Raw genomic sequence first — 25753 nt, 5'->3', positions numbered from 1 at the left:
GTATTCACTTTTCCACATAATGACCAGCCAATTAAATGCATTTCTGCCAATAATGAACAAGTTTTCTGAAGCCGCCACGTAAGAAGTTGACACTGTGTTTCTGCAACCACAGTCTTACAGTTCTCTCAACATCTTCATCAGAAGCATAATCATATCCCTGCAGATCGTCTTTCATTATCGAGAAGAGATGGAAGTCAGACAGTACTAAATCTGGACTGTATGGAGGATGCCGTATGGTGGTGAGATTCAGTCTCTGAAGTTCTTCCATGGTGGCACATGAAGTGTGTGGTTTGCCAAGCAAAGCAATAATGTGACCCACACGTTCTTGTGAAATGCCGATTGTGCTTCGAATTTCTCTCTGAGTGATACGACGATTGTCCTGAATCAATCTGTCAACATTTTGCTTGTGAAACTCTGTGGTTGCTGTCACAGGATGCCCAACTCCTTGTTAGTCACGCGGATCAGATGTGCCCACCTCAACATCTTTAAACCTACTCACCCAACGACACACAGCACTCACATCAACACAATCACTATGAACTGCTTTCATTCTCTGATGAATCTCCTTTGGGGTGACAGCTTCTGCTGTCAAGAATTCAGTGACTGCACATTGCTTAAATTGTATTGACTGACCGTCTGTGCCGGTTTCCATACTTTACACCGTTACAATGCTACCATTCAATGCTAAGGCTTCCCGCCAATTGGAGCTATAGAGAAGACGCTATGGTACAAGCCAGTAGCTGCCACATACCAATGCTGGCAACTGTTGAAGAGTTACGAAGGTGGCGGCATTAATTTTCAGTCAGCTTTCCTATGTTAATGGTAATTAGGCAAAAACTGAAAAAATGAATATAAGGAGGCAGATAGCAAAACAAGAGGAGAAGTAAAAAGTTTCCAGCTTGCTTCGTCACATTACTCCCTCATTGGATTGACCAGATAAATATTGCAAGTAACTGACTAGGTAATTCAATGACCACAAGTGACTGCAGAAAGTGGATTTAACAATCTACACACAAAAAAATATAACATAGAAATCTTATCGAAAACTGCATTACACATGTTTTCCAAATTCCTACTTATATGAACTGGCCATGCAAAATATTTACATATAGTGTATTGTACAATGACACAAAATACCCACAAGTTATATTTTTAATAAAAATTGGCCATCTTCATCATAGGTGATGCCCTTGATGCCCTTTTAGGGTAAACAAAGATTACATTCTATATATATTTCGCTTTATACAAGTCCTGTCTTTCTTTCCTTTTTTTTTTTTTAAATGCCCATTGCCTCCAACAGGTCCAAGTGGCAGTTAGTAAGGAAATGCACTGCTGTCAGTTCCCTTGGAGTGGTTCTCCTCCGCCACAGTACATAAAAAAGTAGAAAAAATACCCTACTGTAATACACTCACTTTTAATTCTAACTAAGTATAAGAAAAAAATGTTTCATGCTAATGGCAAATAATGATCATTACATCATAAATAAATACATTACATAGTTCTCATAACATCACAATAATTAGCACTAAAATTGACTATAGTACGAAAGGTATCAAGTGCACATTACACTATAAAACGTTGCACTAGGTCATGACTCTGTCTGAAACTGATTAAACTTGAAAGATTTTTGTTTCTTCTCCACTTGCAAAATCACTAAAATATCAAGTCCTGGTTTGAAATTTACACCATTTATGGATTCATATGACCTTAATGTCCAAAATATGTACCTTATCTCTAGCAAAAACTCAAGGTGTGCTGTAGCATAGATTTACTAATTATTATATTATGAAAAAAGAATAGAGTCATCATCACATAACTTAATAACTACTCAAATCAAAATTAAGGGGATGAAAGTTGTATCAAATCATTGTCCTACTTCTCCACTCAGCTCACATTCAACCAGAAACTTAAATCCTCACAAGATCACAGAATGTTACCAATAGTTGACCTGTAAGAATATTCACATCACTCTAGCACCACAGTTATCAAAAATTACTGTTCATTGTCCAAGTATTACCATACAAATAGAAGTTTTCAGATAACTTATAGATCCAGTGATGAAGCATTATTGGACTTGTATCTCACTAAAATATTGGTCTTTTTATTAAGCTCTCATTCCCAGACTCAGTGTCACGAATTGCACAATACACACAGTACCCAATGTTGCCTAGTTTAAAAATAGATCATCAGTATTGTTACACCACTTTTGTTTGTATACAGTTATCTTTTTCATTACTCAATCTTGCCTGTCGGCTCGATTATTTTACTTACATTTCTTACCTCGTTAGCTAGTGGAGAGTATTCTCAAAAAAATATCCCTACTGCGAAGACAGGCTCCCTAACCATGAAGACCCTAACTTTATTAATTTTATTATTTCATTATTTGCTTCATTATCTGATAAATAAACACCTGCTCTTCTTATCTAGAGCAAAATTGATTCTACTGAAAAACACACCACAGTAACAGATCCTTATGCTAAGGCAAACTTAACTCTCATTACTGATCAGACAAAATTGTCGCTTAAAGAAAACTGTTATTTCACTGTATTCCATCAAATTGCGTGAGATTCTAGCCTGAAGGGCTGTATAATACAAGTCTTGCTTATTCTTTCTGCACACATTACTCCAGGCAACTATGTGTAACGTTTCATTTCCTTAATTCTAGAAGAGGCTGTACCATGACACAGATAGTTATCTCCATATGCTGATTGCACTGTACACAAACACTTACATTTACCACAATTAATATTAAGACCAAGTATTCAAGATGGTTCTTATTGCATATTGCCTCTGCTGCTGCACCAAATTATACTGATTACACACATGAGCTGATTGCTTCAGATGTTAATTATAGTTTTCAAATAATCTGCACCTTCTCCTCCACATATGCTGACATCTTTCATTTTCTGTTTACCTTTCCGACAGAAATTCTTTGACCATGACAATATTAGAGAAGGAAAGTTGCTACTCACCATATAGTGGAGATGCTGAGTTGCGATCGGCACAACAAAAACATTAATTTCATAAAACCAGAATAAACACATGCTGTTATTACAGGGTGCCACACTTCCTTTTTACTTACCATTTGATCTTCTTCATACAACAAATCCTCATTAATCCTTTCTCTGGAAAATCTATCATCCTGCTTACCAAAATAATTATCAGACTGTCAAATGACAGATAGCATGGTACTCTTCCTCATTACCACTCTCAGACTCTTAACTCTGTATTAGGCCAAACATTATCCTCCTCTATTCTTTCTTTACTTAACACATTGTCATCATTATAAATTATAAATTCAAGTACCTCGTCCTCATCACTACTGGATTCATCATTGCTAGCATCATTACAACTGCTGTCAGAATCAGACCCAGTGTCACTTTCTCTAAGCTTTAGATTTTGTACCTCTTTCACCTTTTTCTCTATTTTAGCCAATTTTGAATCTACATTTTCATTTACTTTTACCGGTTTCTCCTCTGCCATTACTGCACACTTGGTATCTACCTCAGTTTCTAAGTCATTTTTAATCTGGTCGATTTGGTTCTCAAGTTTAACCCTATTTTCAGCACAAAGTTTTGTGGCTGCTTTGACTTCATCTTTACACTGTTTCTCAGAAGCCTTCACCTTCCTACTATAATCATCACAAAGCTTCTTTCTCTTCTGCACATTAACTACTCATTAATGTTAATTTCTTATTAGTATTATGTACTAAATTCTTTATCTTTTCATCACAATCTTTGACTACCGCCTCAGCCTTCTTATTTAATTCTGTAAGATTAGAGCTGACTACTTTAATTTCCTTTTTAATTTCTTTTTTCAGTTCATCCTTTAACCCAGTCATGTCTTCTTTCATGCTATTTTCCAATCTACTAATGTCTTCTTTCGTACTCATACTACTCATAATTTGCCTTAACGTCGCTTCCAATTTTCCATCTGCCATAAACTTTTGCCCTTACTGACTTTCGCTGTTAGATTCCTCCCCCTTAGCCTTAACGATTTCATCCACTTCAGTACTGTTTTCGTCCATTTTGCTCACATCACATCACAACACAATGTAGATAATGATTTTGTCATTCCATCTACAAAAGGACTTTTGTTCCCATCATTCAAAGTTACACTCATGTCTGATTAATAACCACTACCATATACAGAATCAGTCCAAATTAAGTCTTTCTGTTCATTTAAAAACTTAACCCCTACAGCTTTGTTATCAATCACATCACTCTCCTGTTGTCCATTTTCCCCTATCACACTGTCTTGTTGTTGAGGCCACTCATTGTGTATCACTTCATATAAAATGGTCTTTGCTATGAATTACTTTACCTTTATTCACTTGTCTTCTGCAGTTGCTGCTGCTGCTGCAGCTGTTATCTTGTTTCGTCATCTGCACAGATGCTGCAAGTTGTAATTTTCTCGGTGAGGCGAGTTGTTTATCCCGGTCGGCTTATCCACCTGCATGCTGATGGGCCGCTCCTGTACTCAGGGGCTGCTTCAATGGAACCCCCCCCCCCCCCCCCCCCCCCCCGATTGGCTGCTGTCATATTGTAGTCATGAAAGCCATGTGCTGATTGACTGTTGCATGTCCTCTGTTAAAATCGGTCTACTGTAAACCGCTCGAGTTCATTGTTCAAAGTTCATAAGTCCTAATTTATTGTGCCCAAAGACAGTAGTAGGGCAACAAATGTGACATTCGCCTGCTTAATTTCTTCGTTGATAGTCTTCGTTGTGACATAATGTGTTGTCATACTGGCTGAAAAAAGAGGGGTGAAGATTCAACACTGACTACTGTAAATGATGTAGCCGACAGTTGCACGATTGCGTTTCACAGTTCTTTACTTTTACTGTTCATAACCCCCCAATATTACACAGTTAATATGGCCAGTTCACTATTGGTTAACTTTTGATAAGCCTCATTAATAGTTTGCAGGCAAATGTCAGCATACTGCTACAATAGTTTACCGTTGAATATCTGTGAGTAGTAAAAACCTAACGACTCAGTTCTTGCAGAATAATAGGGCACGTGTGAGACTATTGGGTAGACACTGTCATTATTTTAACACATGACCTATTTGTGTTAGACTTATTTCATGGTTAAGTTGATGCATTGTTTTTGATCTAACCAATACAGGTTTCTCATCTGAAAATCAGCTGTGGACTGACTGTCATGGGACCAAAAATCAGGCCTTTATATATTCTCACAATAATAGGCACTGAAACTATATATTTTTCGATGTTTAAGTTACAGAAATTACAATTAAAACATAACTCATTCAATTAACTAAATATATAGAAAAATTCCTCCTTTCGAACAGTTCCTTCTACCACAAAGGTTAGGCTGAATTATTTGTTTAAATAAAGAAATTAACAGATATAGTTACGCAAACAATGCTTGTGACAAATCTGGTAATTATTTTGGAATTACATAAGGGCTGGCTTTGCTAACATGTTTTCAAATAGAGCCAAATAAATACTTTAAGAATGCTGGTAGTAGTTCTTCCAAATGTTAGTAACTATTACAGAATTTATATTTGTTTATAAGCCAACAATAGAATTCGAGTCCTGAGACAATTACTGATTTCACACTATGACAAAGCTATTAATTAGGAGTGGTCAAAATAAAGTAGGAAATTAATTATATACATAAAACTAAGCACAAAATTATATCTGGTGCTATATTCTTTAAAACTGAGGGTCAGCCTTTCTCTTTTATGGAAATGCAGATTATACTCATGCATGTTAATGGCGATCAGGCAAAAAATTAAAAAATGAATATAAGGGAGCAGATAGCAAAACAAGAGAGAAAGTAAAAAGATCCCAACTTGCTTTGTCACACAGGGAGTGCCATTTTGTTTCCGGTTTAGAGTGATGAACCCAGGTTTCATTACCCGTGACAATGTTTGACAAAATATTTTCATGATCAACATTATAACACAAGAGCAATTATGGCTAAATTGTCCTTTATTGGTCTATATGATCTTCTGTTAGGTGACGAGGAACTGAGCTGGCATCCACCTTTGTGTACCCCAACAAAGGATGTGTCAGCAGTATCAACAGAGATATCCAGTTGTGCAATGAGTTGCCCGATTGTGATCCTTTGATCACATCAAATTAGAGTCCAACGTTGTAGGAGCTGTGTGCGGCTGGCTGGCACGGTGGAGATTGGACAGCTTTGCGTGACCTCGTTGCAATAACAGATGCATTGCATAATGACTGACAGTGCTTTTGTTCATTTTCAGGTCTCTATAGACATTTGCAGATGCCTACGAATATCTGTGAAGCTCTGGTTGTCTGCCAAAAAAAAACTCAATGACGACTCTCTGCGTGAAACACACTTCTGTTACAGATGCCATTTGGACTGCTATGTATATTGCCGCCACCTTTTGGAACTTCATGAAACTGTAAGGGCTCAAGTGGGAATATTCTAAGATGTTCCACAACAAATCTGGATTTTTTTCAATCAAAATTGGCCAAGGAAGGAAAAAAGGTGTTGAATTGCTTAGTGAATGCCCCCTGGTACTACATCTACATCTATACTCCGCAAGCCACCCAACGGTGTGTGGCGGAGGGCGCTTTACGTGCCACTGTAATTACCTCTCTTTCCTGTTTCAGTCGCATTTGGTTCACGGGAAGAACGACTGCTGGAAAGCCTCCGTGCGCGCTCGAATCTCTCTAATTTTACATTCAAGATCTCCTCAGGAGGTATAAGTAGGGGGAAGCAATATATTCGATACCTCATCCAGAAGCGCACCCTCTCGAAACCTGGACAGCAAGCTACACCGCGATGCAGAGCGCCTCTCTTGCAGAGTCTGCCACTTGAGTTTGCTAAACATCTCCGTAACGCTATCATGCTTACCAAATAACCCTGTGACGAAACATGCCGCCCTTCTTTGGATCTTCTCTATCTCCTCTGTCAACCCAACCTGGTACGGATCCCACACTGATTAGCAATACTCAAGTATAGGTCGAACGAGTGTTTTGGAAGCCACCTCCTCTGTCGGTGGACTACATTTTCTAAGGACTCTCCCAATGAATCTCAACCTGGCATCTGCCTTATCAACAATTAATCTTAAATGATCATTCCACTTCAAATTATTCCGTACACATACTCCCAGATATTTTACAGAACTAACTGCTACCAGTGTGTGTTCCACTATCATATAATCATACAATAAAGGAGCCTTCTTTCTATGTATTCGCAAAACATTACATTTGTCTATGTTAAGGGTCAGTTGCCACTCCCTGCACCAAGTGCCTATCCGCTGCAGCTCTTCCTGCATTTCGCTGCAATTTTCTACTATAAGTTGCACAAGACATTGCCAGCAGCATTTGATTGAACGAACAGTTGTTCATGACGCAAGAGGCTGAATCAGAGAATGTGATAGTGTACATCCGAGTGTCAACGAACCACTATTAACGGCTCCATGTTCAGTTGCATATTCAATGCAGAGTTGTTCGGTATTGCAGAGCCTGTAAACATTTTAGGAAATTATGCAGATGGAGAAATGTCATTGAATTTTATTTAGAAAGTGATGCCGCTGAAGAAATTATGGAAAGTGTTAAAATTCAGAGCCATGAATTTATTTCAAAGTGTACCGGAGAAGGTGGGTGTGTGGGATGTCATGGGTGTGAGAAGGTAAATGGATTCATGGGAACAGTTCTGGGAAGGGCCTAAGGCTTTGAGCAGGTACTGGAGATTTTGTTGGACTTCTGAGATGGCATCACTCCGGCAGAATTTGTAGGTAGAGGAGCCAAGCAACTGGCAGGCTTTATGTCAGGTAGTCATTGTAGTTCATAATGGCAGTGGTGTTATCTTTGGCTGCAGGTTGGATGATGATGATGATGATGATGATGATGATGATGATGATGATGAGGATTTGTTTCGAGGCTGGTATTGGCTGTCATTTTTCCTGCTCAGAGGCTGGTGTCTTCAGGAAGGTACTTGTGTAAGGATGGTGAGGCAAAGTTCAATTTAAACAAATTTATGGAGGCTGACAACGGGATGGTTTGGGGAGGGGGAGGGGGCGGAGCGAGATCACGATTGGATGGTGATATGAACAGGGAGAGGCAAGGTTCAGTGTTAGGATTAGATTAGCTTTGGTTGGTAGGTCTGGTATCAAAGAAGTGTTTCCATTACTGAAATCTGGAGGATAAGTAAGTCTTTGACAAATCCAACAAGGTTAAATTTTGGTGTAGGGCTGAAAATTAGGTCTATGGATAGGACAGAAAGGTGAACAACAGTGTTCTGAGATTGTTCCAGCTCTGGATTTGGTAGGGACTTTTGGGGGATATTGCAAGTTGTAAATTTCACCAGGGCAGAGTCTGGGCGCTATGAGTGGTTGATGAGGAGCACCATTGCATGTAAGGTAGGGGTTGGATAGTGGTTCTCCAAGGTGGCAGTAGGATAACTTACAGAGCTGTTGTTGTAAATGCTCTTCCAGATACTAGTGAAATCTCTCACTTGAATCCATTTCCTCCTTCACCTCAATGACAGCCTGCATACTAATCTTCTAAATCCACAAACCCAACAATCCTGGACACATCATTGTAGCTGATTAGTGTCAGGGTTGCCACAAGTTATGGCAATCAGGTAATATCAGGGAATTTCAAACATGTCAGGGAAATCAGGGAAATACTATGGAAATTTAAAAAAAAAAGGAAAAACTTCTGGAAAAATCTTGTTTTTGTCTCAGTAGATGAAGTGGTTTGTTTACTGAGAGACGTCATGAATTGTCACTGGTCAGACACGGCTGAGTGCATGTGCCACTTCCCTACTTCCTAATTCCTACTGCTTCTCCCCTTCCTACCACACCCCTCAGCTTGCAGTCAGTGTTGCCACCACTTCTTGCTGCTAGCCTAGCACCTGGCGAAGAGAGGCAGGAAGACATGAGGAGTCTTTTGTTTGGATCTGATTCGTGGAGACTGTAGATGCATTGGCCAGAGAAGGCAGTTATGTATGCATGACTTTTGTCTGAGCGATTGTGTGAATGTGTGTGCCCTCTCATTTTCTGACAAAGGCTGTGGCTGAAAATTTGGTTGTGAGAGTGTGATTGTCTTTTCTGTGTGCCTGTCTGCAGCTCAGCAATCATCATTACGGTGTGTTGATACCTATCCTCATTTTATTGAGTCCAAGAGTATTCGCACAAGTAATCTGTTGCATGGATTGATCACCGCAGTCTCATTTCATCAACATGCTGTCTGTGAATCATGAGTAGCTAGCCACATGAGTGGATTTCTGTGATGGGCTAAAACTGCAGGCGATTTCTGCAGGTATGTTTTAACAGTTCGGGCATGCCGATCTGAAGCCCATTGTTTCCCACCAACTTGCAGGCCCTGTCCATTGTATATAGTCTCACCATCTGCCCGCAGGCTGGATCTGTTTGTGTGGCATAAGGTGGCGAATTTTCATGGTCTATCTCTGGAGCCAGGACTGCAGTGCGTTTTGGCAGGCCAGAGGCCATGGGCAGTGGATTTCAGGAATTGTGACATTCTCACAACAAGTACATTGTAAAATGTGGTATTTTATAAACTTTTTTTAATTCTAGACCTTTTTAGCACTTTGAAAGTAGTTTATATGTTAGAAAGTGTGGACAGTAAAAAGAAGACAATTGTGGCAGTCACTAGCAGTTTGTACGGTATGTACTTATATATTTATCAAAAGAAAAATCACACAGTACCTATAAAATAATAGACATAACATAGTGGAGTGGGTAATAACAGGCAGTAATAAACATAGTAGAACCAACATTTTATTGGTAGTCATCTATAGTGTTTGTTTACACAACACTTCCCTGCCTTATACACTTCTTCCAAGAGAGCTGTTTTTTTCTGAGGTCATTTCTGAAATCACTGAAGGTATTTTTAAAACTGTCGTGTGTCTCCAAGGAAATGTGTATTTTTGTCACAGAAGTGTGTTGTTTTATTGAAATAAAATAACATCAGTGGTTCTGGTAAAATACGTATACCATTTGGCTTGCTTTGCCCATTCATTACAAAAGATGTTGGTGTCAGTACTTAAGATTTTTTGGCAGGTATTTCCTCATTTGCCACTATTGTATTTTGTACCGTGCCTGCAAAGATGGATTTTAAATACCTTCAGTTATTGTAAAGTCAGTACAGACAACCCTCAAATGAAGAATTTTGCAACAAAGACTGTTTTCAAATAATACATCTAGAGGATATCTTCCTAGCCTCACAAAACACCAAACCACACTGGTCTAATCCAGGTTCATTGATCATGTCTTCATGATCTGGACTCAGTGCCAAGACACCTATCCTCGTTCCTTCACAACCTTGAACACCTTTTCTCCCATCTGCTACACTAGGTTCTCCTTTCCTTAGTGTGCCACCATCCTGGACATTGACCAACTCCCCTCTGATGGCTGTCTCCACACCTCTGTTCATATTAAACCCACCAACCTGCATTTTGTCAGCTGCCTGCTGAAGGTCTCAAAAATGCCATCACAGACAAGCACCATCTCCAGAACCAGTCTGCAAACAGGTTTCCTGTCCCATATCCCCACACACCCACTAATCCTTCTGCCACCCCCAAGAGTCAGCTACAAAAGAGTGCTCCCTTTGTCACCCAGTACCACCCCAACGTGGAGCAACTGAACAACATCCTTTGTCAGGGATTTGATTATCTACCATCATGCCCTGAAATGAGGGACATCCTATCCAAGATACCCCTCCTAAAGTTGTGTTATGTCACCCACACAACCTTCCTAACTTCCAAGTCCATCCCACTCCTGATCACACGCCATTGCCACAGGGATAACATCCCTCTGGAAGACCAAGGTGCACAATCTGCCTAACACATTCACTGAGCACTTCCTATTCAAGTACTGTGATACTACCTCATCAGAGGCTGACCCACATGTGAAGACAGCCATGTGATATACCACCTCTGCTTCAATTATTGCACACTTTATCATCTTGGTATGACTACCAACCAACTGTCTATCAGGATGAATAGCCACTGCCAAACTGTGGCAGAGAGCAAAGTAGACCACCCTGTGGCCCAACATGCAGCTGAACATAACATGCTAGATTTTAACCATTGCCTCACAACTGGTCCATCTGGGTCCTTCCTCCCATCATCAGCTTTTTGGAACTGTACAGATGGGAGTTACCCTTACAACACATTCCCCACTCCAAAAACATTCCAGTCCCAACCTATGTCCCCATAGTGTCCACCCAACAGTTTCTACCCCCATCGGTCATATAACCACCTCTTTCAGTCATATCTCCTAACCCTCATTGTGCTCATCCTTTGCCAACACACCCACCAGTCTCTTCCTGTTTCTGCTTATCTCATTTTCTACTCCCCTTCCTCCCCCACCCCTCTCCCATTGCACTCTGCTATCCCAGTGTGTAACAATCTGCTCACTGTGCCTGTCTGCAGCTTAATGTATCATCTTTATATGTTGAGTAGCAATTTATCCTTTTTCTAATTGTTGATATTCCAACCTTGATTTTCCATTGTTTTATAGGGCAATATTGTTATATTTACATTACATATATGTTAGTTTGTATAGTAATATGTTGTAATGATATGTGGTGTCGTAGTTTTACATAACTTGATAATGGCATAATGTAGTCCTGAAAGATGTTTTGCTAAATAAATCACATGTTTTTTTAGAACTGTTGTGTAATAATCTCTGTACTGGTTCTTGATATTGTAGGCCATTGTCTTCACAACGCATTCTGTACAACAGTTCACTCTTAATGTATGGTCATTCCGATTCATCTCTTCCTGCAGAGTATGTCTCTTCGCTTCTCACATCCCTTCCTCTTTTCATATTCAGACTTAAGAGCCATTACCTATTTTTAAATTTTTTTCCTTGCCTCTGCAGATGCTGCTTCTCTTCTCATTTTCACCAGGCATCTTAGAAGTTAATTCATGTAGTTTTTTTCATAAGTAAAGTGAACCTCTAGTGAAGCATTAAACTACTACTGGTTACAAATTTTTCCATTTTCATAAACAAATGCACTATCTTCCTTGAATTTTTATAAGGTTGAGAAATGAACAACTTCTGTGAAATATTTGTTTGCAGATAATTTTCAGTATTGCAAATAGTTATTTGGAATTAGGCCACAATGCAATGGATTCACTTGAAAAGTGGACAAAGGAAATACCTTCAGAGGATATGGATGCACTGATAACAAAAGTTTTGCCTTACATGGAACCATTTCTTCAGAGCAAAAGTAAGCATACTACTTTTTTTAAACAATATTTTTGTGTTTATGAATGCATATGTTTTAATTTAGGTATGTATTTACTTTTTTTAATTTGGTTATTTAATTTTGGGGTTTGTAAAATGTTCATGTAATTTGTCAAACTATTTTTGTTTGTTTCAAAATATAGTGCTGTTTTTTTTTTTAAATTTGTAATTAATAGATGTCTGATTGACAGAAGAGTGGTTGATTGACGGAAGTGTGATTGAGAGAAGTTTAGAAAAAAAACTCTCCTCTTTTTTTGTAAAAGGTCGTGATTCAGTACTTGATGTAGTCAATACTTGATGTGTGTTTGTTATGAATTGTCTGTAGTTTCTTCAGGTAAGTAGATAACAAGTGGAAATCTGCAAATGTTTTTATAAAGGAAAGCAATGGGGAGACATATTTTAGATATTGTTGAATGTTTTTCATTATTCGGCCAACAGTTAACAGATAAACAAGAGAAATATTAAGACTAAAGCCACCACTTCTTTGCAGAATGTTGATTTCAGTGCAGAAAAAATGAGCTATTTGTTTCCCATATTTTTGTTGAGCTGTGCTTCACACATATCATGTGTGTTTTTGAGTTTAGTTAATGAGTTCATAATGAACAGTGGTAATCATGTAATAAGTGAACTGTGGATTTATTTTCAAGGAATGTTCTTAAAAATTTATTTTATTTACTAGCGATTCATCAAGAACATCAACACATTTAATCACACTATGTGAGCATGGAAGTAGTTGCCAGGGAGTAACTGATGAAATCATTAGCAAATTAGTTTTTAACAAATGGTAATTTATTCACTTTAATGGTGCCTAAAGCATTTTTTAAAAGAAACAGATTTAAAATTATAAGCAGAAAGCACCCTCTAAATATTAAGTTAAAATTTATTCTGAGGCAGAAAGAAACAAATTTTTGACTGTATGAGCTTCCGGGCTGAGAACCTTGCCGCTCCCTTTTTACACGGCCGTAGTTACAACCCCTCACAACAACCTATGAAAGATTTCACTGGTGCAAATCTGCAATACACCAGATTACTTTAAACTAAAAGTTTTAACAATTCACACAAGCACACGAACTATGCACCCTGTAGGAGGGATGGACATGATAGAAAACACTAAAATCAAAATATTAACTTTCTCACCGAAGGTGCAACTTGATTTTAACTTCTAAGAAAAGTCTTATGGTGAAAGGGTGGCAACTTTATATACTAAAATGATCATTTAAATAAAAGCCATGAAATGCAATCTTATATAATATTCTACAGGGTTGGCCAAACAAGTTAAGATGTTCTACAGTACACGGATACCGCCTCTCAAGATGATAGGCAAGATCAAAACATGTTTCAGAAATTAGGCCGTTACACTCCAAGCAATAAATTCGTTAACACGAAATCTGACAAACATGACAGAGGCAGCTACTAACGTACGGTAGACTGATAGGGAGATTACTGAACAACTCGAACCACAGGTTGCTCTAACCTGCCCCTACTCCACAAAGGAAAAACGGACCATCCAATTCATAAACAACCACCTTGACACGGGTGGGCAAACGGAGAAGAATTGTGGGACGACCCCAAAACAAAATGGCTGGTAACCTCACCAAGAAAACAAGTAGAATTTAACAAATAAATGAAATAACATATCACCATTCACTTAACTTCTAATAAACTAAGATTTCTGGAGAAGACCTGGTGCAGCACCCCCAAATCGCTCTCCCGAACCGTCTGCTGCCAGCCGCTTCAACAGACGCAGGAAGGTGCACCAATCTACCATCTCATGGTGTCGCAGCTCGCACCGGCCAGACTGATGTCGTGGGTTGACTCCTGTTGTTCTCGTGTCGACCGCGAAGCCACTACCCCTTGCTATACAGCACGGTGGCGACCTCACATGTGCGGATGCTCAAGACGGACAAGTCATCTTGTGTCTCAGTGCGCGACCGACCGACTGATCGATCCAACCGCCTTGACCATTGCCTGAGCAAACTCGAGCAGACTGGCGACCTAATGCGCAGAGTCAGATGGAGGAACTAAGCCCCGACCGAGGGGCCACTCGCTGAGTTCTCTTACTGGCGGATTGGAAAGACTCTCATTTTGCCGGTTTGAAAGGTTGATCCGAACGAAAGATATACTAGCACTCTGGATGACAGACAGACACTAACTGCCTCACAACTGCGGACGAGAGACAGACTAGCAAGCTGGGGACGAGAGACTGACCCAGACTGACCAACTTGCGTGCTCATAGCGCCCCTCAAATGCACTTGAACAGGCAACCTTTCCCCTTTCCCACCATAGGGAGACACCAAAGCTGCGATTGCCACAGTGGCGCCGTCGCCAGAAACAGAGGGCGACTGCTTCACACTACGCGCTGCGGCGCGCCCTTCAAAACAGCAATTTTTATCATGGCTCAATGAGCATGTTGCAGAGTTATTATTTAACCTATAGATTGTAAGTAAATGAACCTCTCCCATGACATAAAGCATCAAGGTGAAAGCAGAGGATTTCTAAGATGTGAATAAGTTATGAAAGTAAGGAGGGCAATCAAGATGTGTTAGATAAGTACTGGGTAGTTGTAATTAAAGGTGAGCTACTCACAGAGGTCCAGTGTGGGCTGTAATTCGCAGCAAAACTTGGTAGATATTCTAATGTGTTAAAGTGGAACTAAGTTAAGCTGATAAAAATTGCTTCCAATTTTGACCGACAGATGCAAGTCTGATACTGTGAATGCAAGAGAGACATGTAGATATGTTTCCATGGGTAATGGATTAGGATCAAGATGCTGGCAGAAAACCTCGCACAAGTGAGAAAGGCATAATGGTGATTGAAGTATTAACCTCCACTTACACAATTTGTTCATTATGAGCACCTGAGACGTCGACAAGATGCTGCACAGCACCAGACTTGCACCTGGAGGACAAAATTGGAGCAGTTTTTTCAGCATAAATTGGTTCAGCATTAACACATTAGCATATCTACCAAGTTTTGCTGCCATACGGTATTTGCAATCCACACTGGACCTATGTGAGTAGTGACACTTCATTAATGATACAGTATTGGCTCTTCACTCCATTCCTCTAACCTCCGTCTCTCCCTCATTTACCTTCCATCAGTTCATTCACCTCCCACCCTCTCACTGCTGTATTGTCCCACTTCCACCTTTCACCTTCTCATTTACCCATTGTCCTGCCTTCCACACTCTCCTCCCACGTGCTACCACTTCTTCTGCCTCCCTCCCATAAATTCCCTCTTCCCTCCCAATGCCTCTCACTTGCCTCCCCATGCCCATGATGAAATAACATAACTGCAACACCATGTCATATTACTATTCTCCATCATAATGTAATGCTTTTACCAGAAAATAGTGTCAAGATCAAAATTACAAAAACAGTAATGTCCTGTAATTCTCTTGAGTTCAACATCTCACTCATCATGAGGGGATGTTACTCAGTTTTTTGGGAAGACTGAGGGGAGTACTTGAAGACGTACCTGAAGCATAGTTTAATGTTTACAGGCCTGGAGCCAGTTTTCCGAACAGACTGGAGTGGCATAGTTGCAGGGTCAGCATCCAGGAGTCACCAGGAGCTGTCCTTAATGTGTAAAGTGATGGAGAGCAAAACAGCATTTTATAATTTATCTGAAACAAATTGTATGTAAATAAAAAAAATGTTATGTAACTGTTAAAGATGCTGACCTCATATTCTGGGGGGATGGCATTTACTCTGTCCAGCCATCCCAATTTAAGTTTTCTGCAAAGCATGGAGAAAATCCACTATTGGGTTGAAGTGTGATAACTGAATCCCTCTGATATCTTGGTTGTTGTGATAGATTGATCTGTAGCATAGTGTAGGTCTATGTTAGGTTGAAAGGTGATCATTTGGTTGACAGGTGGCAAGGCCAATGAATGTGAATGCTAAATAAAGTTCTGGTAACTGATTGAGCTGTAGTGTAGCCTAAAGCTTACATTTATGTCATATTTAACCACACTTTATCATATTTGATCCACTTTACATCATAAAAACTAAAACTGCAATGTAAATTCAGAAAATGCATATTAGATAATGGAAAACATATTATATACCTAGACTGAAATACCGAAGGTGCAAGGGGAGTCTACTAAGTAATTTTTCTCATTACTGCCAAAAAAGCATGCAATGTAATATTTGATCCGTGAAACCCCACCTTGCCCACATTTCTTAAATCCACATCCCCATTATCAAAGCTTGAAGAGACTGGTTCAAATGACACTGATGAAACTACACACGGCTGTTGGTTAACGGCACAGCAGTTTTAAGTCTACAGGTATCGGTAGATGATTTTATTGAGATGTTTGTGACAAGTTTACATTTCCTACAGTCATTATAGAACAACTCAAACTAATTACTGTCTTATTTCTAATGCACAGAGACTCCATTGGCAAGTTAAAATTCACCCATTACAAATGCAAATACTAATGAAACATGCTGTGTGTCATATATGCAGATGCCAGACTCCTTTCATTGTGCATATCTACTTTGTCTCATTCGTATAATCTTTAATTTTGATGAGCCAGCATAAATGTAATAAAGAAAAAAAAACAGTCATGTTAATTGACTGCATCCGTGACATTACTACCTACATAGCAGTCCCAACAGCATTATTTCCAGATTGTTTGTTTGGTCTAATGTTCCCTGAACAAATATATTGTACTTTATGAAAATTGGCACTCAGTGCAGTTAACAAAATCACATGTTTTAGAATTGTGGGAAACAGGCAATAAAACACACACACACACACACACACACACACACACACACACACACACACACACACCCCCCTATTTCAGTTTCATTTTTTGTTTGTTATTGCTCCCCCATTCGGATCTCCGGGCGGGGACTACTCGAGGACGTCATTATCAGGGGAAAGAAAACTGGCGTTCTACGGATCGGAGCGTGGAATGTCAGATCCCTTAATCGGGCAGGTAGGTTAGAAAATTTAAAAAGGGAAATTGATAGGTTAAAGTTAGATATAGTGGGAAATAGTGACGTTTGGTGGCAGGAGGAACAAGACTTTTGGTCAGGCGAATACAGGGTTATAAATGCAAAATCAAATAGAGGTAATGCAGGAGTAGGTTTAATAATGAATAAAAAAATAGGAGTGTGGGTAAGCTACTACAAACAGCATAGTGAATGCATTATTGTGGCCAAGATAGACACAAAGCCCATGCCTACTACAGTAGTACAAGTGTATATGCCAACTAGCTCTGTAGATGATGAAGAAATCGATGAAATGTATGATTAGATAAAAGAAATTATTCAGGTAGTGAAGGGAGACGAAAATTTAATAGTCATGGGTGGCTGGAGTTCGAGAGTAGGAAAAGGGAGACAAAATATAGTAGGTGAATATGGATTGGGGATAAGAAATGAAAGAGAAAGCTGACTGGTAGAATTTTGCACAGAGCATAACTTAATCATAGCTAACACTTGGTACAAGAATCATAAAAGAAGGTTGTATACATGGAAGAGGCCTGGAGACACTGGAAGGTTTCAGATAGATTATATAATGATAAGACAGAGATTTAGGAACCAGGTTATAAATTGTAAGACATTTCCAGAGGCAGATGTGGACTCTGACCACAATCATTTGGTTATGAACTGTAGATTAAAACTGAAGAAACTGGAAAAAGGTGGGAATTTAAGGAGATGGGATCTGGATATACTGACTAAACCAGAGGTTGTAGTGTGTTTCAGATAAAGCACAAGGGAACAATTGAAAGGAGGGGGGAGGGGGAGGGGGGAGGGGAGAGGGGAAAAGAAATACAGTAGAATAATAATGGGTAGCTTTGAGGGACGAGGTAGTGGAGGTAGCAGAGGATCAAGTTCGTAAAAAGACAAGGGCTAGTAGAAATCCTTGGGTAACAGAAGAAATATTGAATTTAATTGATGAAAGGAGAAAATATAAAAAATGCTGTAAATGAAGCAGGCAAAAAGGAATACAAACGTCTCAAAAATGAGATCGACAGGAAGTGCAAAATGGCTAAGCAGGGATGGCTAGAGGACAAATGTAAGGATGTAGAGGCTTATCTCACTAGGGGTAAGATAGATACTGCCCACAGGAAAATTAAAGAGACCTTTGCAGAAAAGAGAACCACTTGTATGAATATCAAGAGCTCAGATGGAAACCCAGTTCTAAGCAAAGGAGGGAAAACAGAAAGGTGGAAGGAGTATATAGAAGGTCGATACAAGGCAATGTACTTCAGGGCAATAATATGGAAATGCAAGAGGATGTAGATAAAGATGAAATGGGAGATAAGATACTGCGTGAAGAGTTTGACAGAGCACTGAAAGACCTGAGTCGAAACAAGGCACTGGGAGTAGACAACAATCCATTAGAACTACTGACAGCCTTGGGAGAGCCAGTCCTGACAAAACTCTACCATCCGGTGAGCAAGATGTATGAGACAGGTGAAATACCCTCAGACTTCAAGAAGAATCTAATAATTCCAATCCCAAAGAAAGCAGGTGTTGACAGATGCCAAAATTACCGAACTATCAGTTTAATAAGTCACAGCTGCAAAATACTAACACGAATTCTTTACAGATGAATGGAAAAACTGGTAGAAGCCGACCTCGGGGAAGATCAGTTTGGATTCCATAGAAATATTGGATCGCATGAGGCAATACTGACTTTACGACTTATCTTAGAAGAAAGATTAAGGAAAAGCAATCCTATGTTCTTAGCATTTGTAGACTTAGAGAAAGCTGTTGACAATGTTAACTGGAACACTCTCTCTCAAATTCTGAAGGTGGCAGGGGTAAAACACAGAGAGCGAAAGGCTATTTACGAGGGTTATTCCAAAAGTAAGGTCCGATTCGCCGTAACTATTGAAATTTGGCGCCAATGACAAAACACGCATGCGCGCCGACTCCCGGCAAGCCTTGCGCGTCAAACGCCGCCATTCGCTTTGTTACTGTTGCTGAGTGTAGTTCACAGTGTCACTTTACAATGTTTAAGACAATTGATCAGCCCGCCGATTGTGAAGTAAGGGCAGTGATACGGTTTTTGTCTGCAAGAAACAATTCAGCGGCGGAAATCCATCGGCAGATTACTGAAGTGTACGGTCCTAACATAATGAGCGACAGTAAAGTGCGCAAGTGGGTGCGAGCTTTTAATGAAGGACGGGATAATGTGCACGATGAACCACGGTGTGGCCGACCATCAGTGATTTCAGACGATTTGGTCAATGCGGTTGACAAAAAAATTCGTGAAGATCGCCGATTCACTATTACAGACGTAGACATGCATTTTCCGAATGTGAGTAGAACAACTTTGTACAGAATTGTGTCTGAACATTTGAAGTTTCACAAATTGTGTGCCCGTTGGGTTCCCAGGCTGCTTACTGAGCCCCAACGAATGAAAAGAATGGCTTTTGCTCTTGATTTTTTGGAGCGATATCATAAGGAAGGTGACAGTCTTTTAGACAATGTTGTCACAGGGGATGAGACATGGGTTTCTCACATCACTCCAGAGTCTAAACGTCAGTCAATGCAATGGCGTCACACGTCATCGCCAGTCAAGGTCAAGGCAAAGCAGACAATCTCAACACGTAAGGTTATGGCGACTGTGTTCTGGGATAGACGTGGAGTATTGTTAGTCGACTTTATGGAGAGAGGAACAACGATTAATAAAGCCGCCTACTGCGCTACCCTGACTAAACTTCGACGTGCAATCCAGAATAAGCGACGTGGTCTTTTGTCGTCTGGAATCTTGTTGTTGCATGACAATGCCAGACCCCACACTGCAAATGAAATGCAAGCTCTGGTCAAGAAATTTGGATGGGAACAGATGGACCATCCTCCTTACAGTCCGGACCTGGCGCCAAGTGATTTCCACCTGTTCCGTTACTTAAAGGAGTTTCTCGGCGGCAAGCGCTTCGACACAGATGATGAAGTGAAAGAAGCAGTTAAGGACTGGTTATCGTCACAGGCGGATTTCTATAACATGGGCATTCAAAAGCTTGTTGAACGATGTGACAAATGTTTAAATAAGTATGGAAGTTATGTAGAAAAATAGATAAAGATGTAAGGAATGTAAATAAAACAATTGTTTTGAAAAAACATTTTAGTTTTGATTTTTTTTTTACAACCGGACCTTACTTTTGGAATAACCCTCGTACAATTTGTACAGAAACTAGATGGCAGTTATAAGAGTTGAAGGGCATGAAAGGGAAGCAGTGGTTGGGAAGGGAGTGAGAGAGGGTTGTAGCCTCTCCCCGATGTTATTCAATCTGTATATTGAGCAAGCAGTGAAGGAAACAAAAGAAAAGATCGGACTATGTATTAAAATCCATGGAGAAGAAATAAAAGCTTTGAGGATTGCCGATGACATTGTAATTCTGTCAGAGACAGCAAAGGACCTGGAAGAGCAATTGAATGGAATGGACAGTGTCTTGAAAGGAGGATATAAGATGAACATCAACAAAAGCAAAACGAGGATAATGGAATGTAGTCAAATTAAATCGGGTGATGCTGAGGGAATTAGATTAGGAAATGAGACACTTAAAGTAGTAAAGGAGTTTTGCTATTTGGGGAGCAAAATAACTTATGATGTTCGAAGTAGAGAGGATATAAAATGTTGACAGGCAGTGGCAAGGAAAGCATTTCTGAAGAAGAGAAATTTGTCAACATCGAGTATAGATTTAAGTGTCAGGAAGTCGTTTCTGAAAGTATTTCTTATGGAGTGCAGCCATGTATGGAAGTGAAACATGGACAATAAATAGTTTGGACAAGAAGAGAATAGAAGCTTTCGAAATGTGGTGCTACAGAAGAATGCCTAAGATTAGATCACATAACTAATGAGGAGGTATTGAATAGAAATGGGGAGCAGAGGAGTTTGTGGCACAACTTGACTAGAAGATGGGATCAGTTGGTAGGACATATTCTGAGGCATCAAGGGATCACCAATTTAGTATTGGAGGGCAGCGTGGAGGGTACAAATCGTAGAGGGAGACCAAGAGATGAATACACTAAGCAGATTCAGAAGGATGTAGGTTGCAGTAGGTACTGGGAGATGAAGAAGCTTGCACAGGATAGAGTAGCATGGAGAGCTGCATCAAACCAGTCTCAGGACTGAAGACCATAACAACAACAACAACAACAACAACAACAACAACATTGCTTTTGATATTTTCAGTTCACATATTTGCTATGTTGTTGTTGTGGTCTTCAGTCCTGAGACTGGTTTGATGCAGCTCTCCATGCTACTCTATCCCGTGCAAGCTTCTTCATCTCCCAGTACCTACTGCAACCTACATCCTTCTGAATCTGCTTAGTGTATTCATCTCTTGGTGTCCCTCTACGATTTTTACCCTCCACGGTGCCCTCCAATGCTAAATTTGTGATCCCTTGATGCCTCAAAACATGTCCTACCAACCGATCCCTTCTTCTAGTCAAGTTGTGCCACAAACTTCTCTTCTCCCCAATCCTACTCAGTACCTCCTCATTAGTTACGTGATCTACCCACCTAATCTTCAGCATTCTTCTGTAGCACCACATTTCGAAAGCTTCTATTCTCTTCTTGTCCAAACTAGTTATTGTCCATGTTTCACTTCCATACATGGCTGCACTCCATACAAATACTTTCAGAAACGACTCCCTGACACTTAAATCTATACTCGATGTTAACAAATTTCTCTTCTTGAGAAACGCTTTCCTTGCCATTGCCAGTCTACATTTTATATCCTCTCTACTTCAACCGTCATCAGTTATTTTACTCCCTAAATAGCAAAACTCCTTTAGTACTTTAAGTGTCTCATTTCCTAATCTAATTCCCTCAGCATCACCCGTCTTTTTTCAGTCATAAAACCATGAAGATACTTCCACCAAGAATACAATGTGCTGAATAGAGATACAATCTAAAAACATTCCGTAGTTGGTATGATATTTAAGTTTTTCATTGACACTTAAGTAAAATGAGTATTTATTATTAGAGAAATGAAAGTAACTATAGCAAATATTATTAGAGAAATATTTGCTATAGTTACTTTCATTTCTCTAATAATAAATACTCATTTTACTTAAGTGTCAATGAAAAACTTAAATATCATACCAACTACGGAATGTTTTTAGATTGTATCTCTATTTAGCACATTGTATCCTTGGTGGAAGTATCTTCATGGTTTTATGACTGAAAAATCTGTGATACTATAGACTTTGATGTAACTTCCAGTTGGGCAGAACTCGCACAAAGTCGGGGAAATGGCTTTACCTATGGATAGGGGGAGTAGTAGGGGGCAGAGAGGGTGGGGGGGCAGTGGATTGGCAGGAATTGTTCCAGGTGAAATTGTGGCGCAAATGTAATGTCTTATCACCCATCGTAACACCTCTCCCTCTGTCTTCTCCCTCCCCCCCTCCCACTCCTCCTGCCTGTCTCCGCTCCACAAGGGCATGCTCGTGCCTGTGTGTCTTCCCACGGGTTCACTTCCACCCCTCACCCCCACTCCTTGCCAGGGAATGTGCTAATGTGATTGGGAGGGGTCAGTAATAAATTACCTTAGAAAACAATACAGTCTGCAAGTGGCACTAAGCAAGATGGAGCAGCTATTTGGCAGAGGAGTGTCCATGCAAATAAGCCAGTCCAGGTCAGAATGTTGTTCATCTGCTGGACCGAGGAAGTTTAACAAAATTTCATGGGGGGGGGGGGGGGGGGGGGAGAGAAAGAGAGAGAGAGAGAGAGAGAGAGAGGGGGGGGGGATGCTTTATTATTGTGTACTTAGGCAGGCCAGGATAAGTAGTTAACATTGGCCCTTAAGTGGCTGCTATTGAGGTAGTGTAATGCTGTCCTTACACATAGCTGCAGTGTAGACTGTACACTGCTAGCAGCCTGACATAATTATGTAGCACCAGCTTTAAATATACGAGGTGTGGCTAGAAAAAAACCGGACTAGTACTGGTGAAACAATAAAACGAATGCAATAAGGCTGAAAGTCGCGTGGCCTGTCACGTGACTCTTGCTCCGCCTACTGCTAAAGTTTCATCTGCCTCCTGCACTCAGTCTGCCCGTGGTGTCTGTTTTAAGTAGTTGACGTTTTGTCTGTGCGTCGGAAAATGTTAAGTGTACAGAAAGAACACCGTGTTAACATCAAATTTTGTTTCAAACTAGGAAAATCTGCAAGTGAAACGTTTGTAATGTTACAACAAGGGTACGGCGATGATTGTTTATCACGAACACAAGTGTTTGAGTGGTTTAAACGATTTAAAGATGGCCGCGAAGACACCAGTGATGACACTCGCACTGGCAGACCATTGTCAGCAAAAACTGATGCAAAAATTGAAAAAATCGGTAAACTTGTTCGACAAGATCGCCGTTTAACAATCAGAGCAGTGTCTGAGTTAACAGGAGTTGACAAGGAAAGTGTTAGGCAGATTCTTCATGAAAGTTTCAACATGAACAAAGTGTGTTCAAAAATGGTTCCAAAGTGTCTCACAATTGAACAGAAGGAACGCCGAAGAATGATTTGTTCTGACATCCTGGAAAACATTGAAAATGATCCTACCTTCTTACAAAATGTTATTACTTGCGATGAATCGTGGTTTTTTACTTACGATCCCGAAACTAAACGCCAATCGATGCATTGGAAAACTCCTGGTTCTCCACGACAAAAAAAAGCACGAATGTCAAAATCGAAATTCAAGGCAATGATGATTGTTTTTTTTTTTTTTGACATCAAAGGGATTGTGCACATTGATTGGGTACCAGAGGGACAAACAGTGAATCAGCATTACTACATTAGCGTCCTGGCTACCCTATGTGAGCGAGTACGGAGAAAACGGAACGATTTGTGGAGAAAAAAGTCATGGATCCTTCACCAAGACAATGCCCCAGCTCACAGTGCGTTGTCAGTGAAGACGTTTTTGGCAAAACACAACATTCCCATCTTAGATCATCCACCCTACTCACCGGATTTGGCCCCCTGTGACTTTTTTCTTTTCCCTAAAGTCAAGTCAGCTTTGAAAGGAACTAGATTTGAGACTGTTGAAGCAGTAAAAGAAAAAGCGACGGAAGTAATGTATGGACTTACCGAAAATGATCTGCAGCATTGCTATGAACAGTGGAAAATTCGTATGGAGCGGTGTAGAGACCGAGAAGGAGAGTACATTGAAGGAGATAACATGAAATTGTAATTTTTTCCAGCATCAGTCCGGTTTTTTTCTAGCTGCACCTCATAGCTTGGTTTTTTAAAACCATGCTACTGATGAGTAAAACCTGAAAATAAAAAATAAGTATAATGCTGGAAACACCAGCTGCTCAGTAAATTGTGTGGAATGTCAAGTGAGATTAGACAAAGCCTTAATTCTATTTGTATTATATTCATTCACAGAGTAGCGTCAAATGTTGACTTTTTAAAATATTAATAATGTGTATTACAGGTGCAGGTTTGGAGAAGGACATGGAATTGCAAGTGTTGCAAACTGAGCGTAGATTGCATCAGCCTCGACGAAGGATCCGGAAGTTTAAACGAGGCTCTACAGAGCTGCCGCAGACAGAACTTGTAAGGCTTCAGTGGAGAATATTACACTTTTTGGGGTCATTGAGATCTGATATCACTCCAGCTCTACTAGCTAATGATCCTCTTGCTGTCAACACTGCATGGGGTCACACAACACACCTTCCTTTTATGCTGCCATTTAATGATATGAGGGCTACCATTTTTTTTGGTAAGTATTTTTTGTCATTCTTATGTGAAAGTTACCATCACCTTTTTATGTTCTTAGTATTTTAATAGTGAAAGGGTCCACTGAATGCAAACTGTGATTGTCACAGAAACTAAATTGATGTTAGAGAATTATAAAGAAATTAGTGTCGGCATTCAGTAGGTAATGATGTTCTTACTGTGTCCAAAGGGCATTACTATTGTTTTTTGTCAATACGTCTACACTAGATTTACAAGGAAAATTCATTTTTTATGAGTTTTGGACTGCTTTTAGAAACTTTAACAACACCTGTGGAACAATGTATACTGATCATCAGTAAAAAAACTTCTTATCACCTTCCCAGATTACATGTGGGGTGTGGGAGTGATGAACTACTTAATATAATGGTGTGAGGCATACAATCATTCTCAAAGACGGTACACTTTAAGCAATATTCTATTAAAACAGAGTGGCTAAAAGTCTACGCAAATGTTGGCTGAATTAGATACTGCCCCCCCCCCCCCCCCTCCCCCTGCCCCCTGTGGGGAAAACTACAGAACACAAAGTTTATAAAGATTGTTTGCAAAACTAACAACAAAAGGTGTTTTGGATGTCAAATTTTAATCTTACAGCTAAACATCAAAAGAGAGAGTTAAAACAAAAGTGAACTTGGTAGCAGGCCAGTTATAAACTGCAACTCAGCCCACATTGCTGTACAGGAGTCACATACAGCAGTAAAAAAAATGCTTCACTGGCAGGGCAGACATCTAACGATACAAACTGATAGCTTATGTTACATCACATATATATGGCTCCCTAATTTACACTGTTCGAGACAAAGAGGAATATAAAACAACTAACTGCTCCCATTGA

At 39.9% G+C, this 25753-nt stretch overlaps 1 protein-coding gene across 1 annotated transcript in view; it reads left to right on the top strand.

Annotated features, from left to right (window-relative positions):
• Nucleotides 1-25753, top strand: part of LOC126463715 (DNA-dependent protein kinase catalytic subunit-like) — a 475012-nt gene that overhangs the window by 61109 nt on the left and 388150 nt on the right. The window contains exons 11-12 of the mRNA XM_050096185.1: nucleotides 12054-12204; nucleotides 24617-24904. Coding sequence (XP_049952142.1) covers nucleotides 12054-12204; nucleotides 24617-24904 — 439 coding nt within the window. The remainder of the gene's footprint in view (nucleotides 1-12053; nucleotides 12205-24616; nucleotides 24905-25753) is intronic.

This window comes from Schistocerca serialis, chromosome 1 (genome assembly GCF_023864345.2).
Source record: "Schistocerca serialis cubense isolate TAMUIC-IGC-003099 chromosome 1, iqSchSeri2.2, whole genome shotgun sequence".
NCBI lineage: Eukaryota > Metazoa > Arthropoda > Insecta > Orthoptera > Acrididae > Schistocerca > Schistocerca serialis.
Note: the sequence above shows the minus strand (reverse complement) of the source record. Positions and strands in the feature narration are given on the sequence as shown.